Raw genomic sequence first — 8,166 nt, forward strand, 5'->3', positions numbered from 1 at the left:
GTACATGAATGAATAAAAATGTGCCAATGTATACATTGGTTGTGTCTTTTGTGTTCATGAGAAAAGGTTTTTGAGGGGGAGAACCACAAGCACCATAACTTACCAGTTTTGGATATATTGTTTTGAATTTATTGCACCAGTGTGTAATAGTTTCAAGAAATGTGTTTAAGCAATCGAGAAAAACTGTAATACAAAAGCAAATGTAAACAACAATTTCACATGAACAGCGTGATGTTGTTCTTGGAAGTTTGTCCCATCTCAGACTCAGATCTCCACAGACTGATGAATATGATTTATTTTTCTGTTTAATCCCGTTCTAGACCTGGGCCCGTATTCACAAAACATCTTCAGGCTAAAAGTAGCTCATAACTCGCAGATTTAGGAGAAATCTTAAAAATAATGGTCGTGTCAGTCCTAAATTTTTGTTTTTAGTGCTAAAATTAGTTCCTAAATCTGTGAAAGGTTAGGAGTAATGAAGAGGAGTCCTAAGGTTTAAGGAGAACTCTCAGTGGTAAGATAAAATGTTTTGTGAATATGGGCCCTGGTGTTTAGTTGGCCCAGTCAGTTCAACTCAAACTCAGTTGAGTTTTGCACTTTCACTCCTATCGGTCTGGTGAGAGAGACACGATCAGTTCATCCTGCGTCTGCATTATACAAAAATGTTTCTGTCATGCAGTCAGTCGTAAGTTTAATTTTTCTCCCATTTAAATTAGTCTTTGACGGCTATCATTGTTCAACTTCAAATACTTCACCCATGCCATGAACGGCTGTGATTTCGGTCAAAACAATACTTGCTGGACATAACGTTTCAGTTTGTAAGCCTTATATCTTTTTGTTCAAGCAATGTATAGCACATAATGCATAGACTTTAGTTTGTACACGGTCTGAAGGCACGATTTGCACACTAAATGTCCATGTTTTTACACTGAAGTCAAGTAAATGGCTTGAATGGTAAAAACGTTGGCGGTTCCTGATCAATCCCTAAAGGAAGAGGTGCTCTCGGTGCTCATGAGACGGCCCCTGAGCACAGAGCTGCCGTGCTGGGACAGCTGCTGCTTGAACTCTGTGGTCAGGAAGTAGTAGATGAGAGGGTTGAGGCAGCAGTTCAGGCTTGCGATGCAGAGAGAGATGGGGTGGAAGAGTCGGATGGCCTGACTCGCTGCACAGTTTGTGATAATGCACTGGGTCACCATCAGGTACAGCAGAAAGTTGATGTGGTAGGGGGCGAAACAGAAGAGGAAGACCCCTGTGCACACCCTAACCATGCGCAAGGCCTTTCTTGTGCTACCCGTGGACTGCTGCTTTTGGTTCCGCCGTCGCAAGGATTTCACGATTAAATAAGTACAGAAACCGATGATAATTAACGGACCGAGAAATCCCAAGAGTTCAGCAGCAACCATCATGGAAACGGCCGAGGGTACATCCAGCTTGCGCATGGGCAGGTCTTTGAAGCAGGTTGTGCTGTTATTTCCAGAATTTGATTTGCTCCTCATTAAAATGAAGGGCGAGCAGCAGAGCCCCACCACCAGCCAGACCGCGGCGCTGATGCAGACGTCGTAGCGAGACTTCCAGTGCTTGGCGCGGAACGGCTGCAGGAGAAAAGCACAGCGCTGGATGCTGATGCACACCAGAAAGACAATGCTAGCGTACATGTTAAGGTACTTCAGGTAAAAACACAGCATGCATAACCCGCTGCCGAAAGGCCAGTCTTGTGTGATGTAGTAGTGAATTCGAAGCGGCAGCGACAGCACGTGAGCCAGGTCAGCTACAGTCAGGTTAATCATGAAGATGATGGCTTTGGTCTTTTTGCTGTGAATCGAAGAGAATCCGTAGCATTAGAAGAAACCTGCATCTCATGAAATACATCTCAGAAAACCAGACGCTCCTGATGGGGCATGAAATGTTGATCGGTACTAAAACAATTACAGTGAACTGAATTAAGCTCTTTTGTTAAACATACTGCTGATTTAACAGGAATGACGCAGTGACTTTTTATGTTACCAGCATTCAAACGGTTACAGCAGGCTTGTCAACTTATGTTTTATGTCTGTCGAAATGCACCACCTCTGAACAGAGTGACTAGAAAATAATGATAATAATGATAATGTAAACCAACATAATGAACAGTGCTGTGAGCCAAGTGCCCTAAAGATCACACAGTATACAAAGTGTCTTTTCAGCACAGGGGCTGTTCCCAGTATAAAAATCAATGTATAATAATAATAATAATACAAATTCTCCAACAGATTTCATAATGACCATTAGACATTATATTAACCGTGAAATGCTGACCTTATGAATCGACAGAGCACCCAAAGAGCCAGGGTGTTGCACAGCAGGCCTGGGATGAATATAATCAGGTAAACGTATGTGTAGAGCTGGTTTATAGTTGATTCCCAGCCAGTCATGTGAGTGGGACTGGAGCAGTTCACCGCTTCACATGACGTGTTCACAGAAGTCATGGTGAAACTGCGATTTCATTTACTGTAGACTGTAGAGAATCACTGTGGAAGGAAATGAAAACAACTTTAAAATCTATGCTGAGTAATTGCTGCAGTTGTGGTATTTTCATATAGATGCAATTGCCTCAGAAAGTATTTAGATCATTCAGGGACTCGTTAATGTTTTTTATTGCATTGGATAATAAAAATATTGAAGCAACTGTCACTCATTCTCAAGAAAAGGGGCAAACATTTTTATAAAAAAAAAAAACATTTACTTTATATGTATAAATGACATTTATTTGAATTGATATAGCTTATATGTGAAAACTTCTATTCAGCTGTGGACCGACACAGGTTTGTCATTTGTTAACTCTCTTCCTGTGTAAGCGTGAAGGAAGTGTTTGCGTGACGGTTGTGGGTTTGCATAGTTTTCTCCCCCAAACCTTTGTGCGCTCTTGTCTTGTATTTTGAACGTATTTCCCCATTGAATGGATCTGCTAGCCTAGCATTTGGATTTGATAGTGATTTGAACATTTTTATAACATTTTGGCCTTTAGATTCAGTATCTCATGTAAAGCTGGGCGTGCTGTAACTGCAAGCACATGTTGAACAAATAGAGGAACTCTGGTTTCACAAGTATGCAAATATTCAAATTCATTTTTGCTGTGACTCATGTGACTCAGAAATGTACTGCAAACTCTGCCTCTAAGATATTCTGTTTAGTTTAAACAGTTTTCCTTCAATCATTCTGTGGCTCCAGGAGACAATGTATTTAGTTTCTTCTTCCACCACATAAGGTAGACACGATACGATGATCATTTGACTTTGAAAAGACATGGTTCTGAAGCTTTTTAACCTCTAATAAAACTTTGTGAAATGCAATTCATCAAATACAAGGACAACAACAACAACAAAAACACATTTATATTTGTACCTGTATTTCCCATGTAAGATGAAAAAGTAATGCACGGTCTCATTTGTTTGCTCAATCCAGGCATGTCTCAAGTGCGCCAGAAAGGAAGAATGAACTCTCGTAGCTGTGCGATGCGGCTGGTCCTACCTGTTGGACTGAGCTGAAGTCTGCATGTACGATACTTGGTGCTTTCCAGTCCAGCATTCTCATCATGCAAGCTGCTGCAGCAGGAGGAAGTTATCTGAATGTGACGTGCCCATCATTTCTCATGTTATTCTTCTGCTACACCAGTGGCATAAACAACCCGTGACGCCTCAGGAAAGCAAAAGTGTTTCATATCTCTGATTCAGGGGATGTTTGATGGTTTTGATAGCAGTCACTTAGTTACAACTGTAGACAAACAACGAATGGTAACAGTTTTTGTTGTCACTAATTTAATTACATTAATGGTTGCAAATTTGGCAGACACTGTTACCCAAATGAAAGAAGATGCGATTAAGGTATAAGTGTTATATACTGTATATATATATATGTACTATATTGTACATCTTGGTCAAAACAAGTTTGTTGTCATCACCAAACCAAAAAGCATAAGCATAGAAAAAGCATAGAGAGAAAAATCTGAAGTCAAAATCTTGTGTAGAAGCAAGACTATAAAGAGTTCCTAACAGCTATATTTCCTTTGGCCTCATAACACCTACTACATAAACTTAAAGCACTCATCTTTGCTTCAGTGAACCATTAAAAAGCTCATACAATCTGATTCTGTCTGAAGCACTCACACACTGCTGTGCTCAATCTTAAACACTTGGAACATTTCTCCTTTTTCTGTGATATAGTCTTGAGTTTGATTGTTTCACTGATGTTGTAAGAGTGAAGTATGTGAATATGTTGACTAATCACAACACCAGTATTGTACATTGAATATTTGTTTTTCTCCACATTGTAAAATCAGTCAATGCATTCACAAAGGTTGCACTTTGCACTGAAAATTAGAACATATTCTAAATATGATGCAGAATATAAACAAACACATCTGTGGACAGAGACATGCACAGACAGGGGCTGAAGTGGAAAAAATGGCACCTCGTATTTATTTTAATTTTGTTTTACACAATCTGACTTACTTAGCAATTTATTTTAATTCCCTAACACTCACCCAATTGTTTCATTTTTCAACAGATGTCTACAAACTAGTGAGTTCACATAGAGACCAATAAGATCTATCAGCAAACAACATTACTAATAGAATGGATGGTTATTAGATGAGGAGCCTGAGATCAGAATTATGAAGTTATTGTTTAAGGCAGTGTAGCAAATTAGCTCAAAATGGAAATGTATATAAATAATTACAATTAATTATAATTAATTACAATTGTTTATATCAGCTGCCAGTAGTAACTGTAGCAGAATTAATATTGTCATCAACTAATCTGTTCGTCCAGCAAACATTGAGTGTAAGTTCATATTAACTCTAGGAAAGGATATTTTAGTGGCCACAGAATATAACTTTCTTACAGTATTAATGAATTAGAGCATGCAGCTAGAATCAGAACCAGAATCAGAAAGTCATGTAATTTGTGCACCAAAAGTTTAATTAACTAAGCACTAACACACTAACTAATCTAAACAAACAGATTCGTGGGGGAAGGACAAGTGAGACTGGATGAATGAAGCCATTAGAGAAACAGAGAATGAAGCTATGAAAAGAGTCAGTTAACCTTTATCAGCGCTGTTTATAACGGGGTCTACAGCTTATACTAAACCTCTGTTTCGTTTAGTTAAATGTACGATACTTGCATTGCCTTGGCCTGGAACGAGTGTCTGGATGCAGTCTCGGATGAAAGTCTTGAAGGTTTCAAGGGTTTGGACCTGCGATCACGTTCTTCCGGAACGAATTTGTTTCAAATGGCAGTTGTTTCATCTACATGTAATTTTTTTTTTTTTTTTCAAGGATTCAATCCAGTGTTGACCCTTATAAATATATTTCCTAATAGATGAATGATCAATATAGTAACTGACATAACAGAATGTTATATTTTATTATAATTATATAGAATAATGTGTAAATATATTACAATATACTCAATAATACATAAGGAATTGCTGCTTTCATATATTGAAATATTTGTGACAATATATTTACTTATATATCAGAATATATGTAATTTTATATTCAGTAATACACTTTATAATATGTAGATGTACATGTGATAAGATATGGTACTGCATGTGTAAAAATATATTGAACATGCAGTATATGCAAACATATGGAAATATATGTTTCTTATATTTAACAATCATTTATGATATACATGTTTCATGTTTTAAAATATTGCTAGTTTACAATAGCATAACCATAATTTCAAACATGGAATACAGTGAGAGCGGTGCAAATAATACTCGTAGCTCTTCTAGGTTACATTGTAATGTAGACAGTAGAGTAAAGGGTTTTTTCACCTGTGCTCTTGTCCAAATGACTGCAGCAACAGTATATCTGCTGAGGCCGGGCCTCTCTCAGTGTTTAAACATGGTCAGCAAGGTTGCTCGATTCACATTTGACAAACATGGCCCTGTTCTTCTTTGTCCATGTGGTCCTCCAGGTCTACCTCTAACTCTTTTTGGAAAGCAGTGCCTTGAAATGGCAAAGAAGTGCCAGCATGATAGAATTCTGTGTTTAATGTAGAGAAGTGTATTTAGTGTGAGGCTGAGAACGGCAGATTTGGGCCGAGGCTTTGGGAAAACACTGTAAATGAAAGTCACTATCAGTGCTAAACGTGAATATTACACTGATATCATTAATTTAATCCCTTACCATGGTAAAACTGACCACATGTTATGTACCACAAACCACAAACAGACGTCTATTGACTCCAGTGAGGAGAATCCACCTGTAGCCGGCTGTCATAAAGGAAAAACCGGTAAAGCTGGTCAAGCTATACACACATTTAGGGACGTACTCGATGATTAATGAAACTTTGAGCCAAACACTGATGTTATTTGTTATTTTTTTCTCTTTTATTAAGAAACCTTGTGGTTTTAATATAAATGCCTATTTTATTAAAATGTTATATGTAGATATTTTATTGAATCTTTCCTAACTTTTTCCATTATTTATTGGTACAGCAATCCCAGGTGTAGGTTGAGTAACAGTTAAAAAGTTTAGTGGGGACTGACTTGAAGTAATATTGCTGAAATGTATGAACTAAAGGTGATGAGAATTAAAGTTAGTGTGAACTGGAAGTTACGAGTGACTTCAATACTCCGTTTCACTTAGACATATGCCTCAATACTGTATTAGAAAACACAGAGGGCAGGGCTTGATCTTATCACACTTCCTCATCATCTCCAGCTCGCAGCATGTTTACAGTCGGAGGAGAGCGGTTCATGTTCTGCCAAGCCCTCAAACTGAAGGACTGGCATTCTACAGAAGAAGCTAACTTTCAGATTTTGACTAAAGATTTTTTTCTGTGTATCAACTTTTCACCACAGATTAATTATTCATTAATAATTCAGATTAATTATTCAAGTCTAGTAATGTGCGCTAATGAAGTAAATAGGATCTATTTTGATTACGGGTTTCATGTGTTACCATGGCAACACTAAACCCCTGTTAGCCTAAAAATGTATGGCCATCAGTCCATATATAACATAGTGAATGTGTGAATGTGTGAATGTGTGAAGGGGGCAGGATGTTTCAGATTCTGGAGAGCATTTGATTGGACAGAAAATCTGACGAGAAGCTGAACCTAGCAAACACAAACATTTTTACAACTTTTCACAATGTTAAATTAGTTTGTAATTAGATAATGTTGCAGTACATTGTTTTTAAAACATTTTAGAAGTCATATCTAAAGTTGAAAAAGAATGTAACCAAAATAACACATTTCAAGAACATCATAAAAAAAAAACCAACCTGGTATGTTTTCGTTAAGCAAACAAAAAAAGAAAAAACAAGCGGTTCATCACTGAAATCTTTGAACACAATGCGCATTAGTGACATCTGGTGGTCAGACTTGTTTTCCTCCATCTCTAACCAATCAAAGCGGAACAGAGGATTTACAGTTTGAAGAAGCATGTGATCAAACAGCTTTGGAAGTCTGTTATGGGATCAGAATCCCACCAAATGTATTGCAGTCACAGATAAAAAAATAACAAGTGTGAAAACAAAATTTTAAAACACAAGTAAAAATATATTGCACAATATTTAAAAATGAAAGCAAAGTTTTCAGAATAGCAAACAATGGTCATGGATTGAAAAAATTAATAACGCATTTTTAAAAAATAATAAGCATGAATCAAAACTTTATACACGTTTAAAATCATATTGCACAAAATTGAAATTGTCAAAATCATGTTTTCCTCAGTTATATTTCTGTTTTTTCTGCTCTCAGACATTTTCTGCTCATATTTTTATTTTTTGTATGCTTATGCTGTTTTTCCCTTCGCTCTTGTTTCCACGTTCTGCGCTTCTTCTTCCAAATGTTGCGGTTAGAGTTTCATGAAAATCAGGGAGGGCTTAAGCATCATAATCAAATAAAGCGTCATCATTGGTCCACTAGTTCTAGATTGACAGCTCGTCCTCTAGCCAATCAGATGAAGAGGGGCGGTGACGTCACTCCAACGCGTCTCATTACTGCCGGTGCTCAGTGTTCACTTGTACAGGTGAAAATGGATAACTGTCCGCTGGAAAACATCTTTCCATACAGGACACCGTTATATGTGTCTGTCTGTCACTGCTGTACGCCTGGCCAATGATCCATTAACGTTAAATGAGTAAATCGGTAAATTAATTTTGAATTAATGTAA

The 8,166-nt window shown here is 37.4% G+C and overlaps 1 protein-coding gene across 1 annotated transcript; it reads right to left on the bottom strand.

The window, feature by feature from the left end:
- Nucleotides 1-614: 614 nt before the first annotated feature.
- On the bottom strand, nt 615-3,500 carry LOC107753237 (putative P2Y purinoceptor 10). Its single transcript, XM_016569356.1, has 3 exons — nt 3,379-3,500; nt 2,293-2,504; nt 615-1,809 (listed from the first exon to the last, which is right to left on the bottom strand). Exons 2-3 carry the CDS (start codon nt 2,460-2,462, stop codon nt 975-977), a joined length of 1,005 nt encoding a protein of 334 aa, XP_016424842.1. The 5' UTR covers nt 2,463-2,504; nt 3,379-3,500; the 3' UTR covers nt 615-974.
- Nucleotides 3,501-8,166: the final 4,666 nt, after the last annotated feature.

The sequence above is a fragment of the Sinocyclocheilus rhinocerous genome, unplaced genomic scaffold, assembly GCF_001515625.1.
Source record: "Sinocyclocheilus rhinocerous isolate Xijiao unplaced genomic scaffold, SAMN03320098_v1.1 scaffold1402, whole genome shotgun sequence".
NCBI lineage: Eukaryota > Metazoa > Chordata > Actinopteri > Cypriniformes > Cyprinidae > Sinocyclocheilus > Sinocyclocheilus rhinocerous.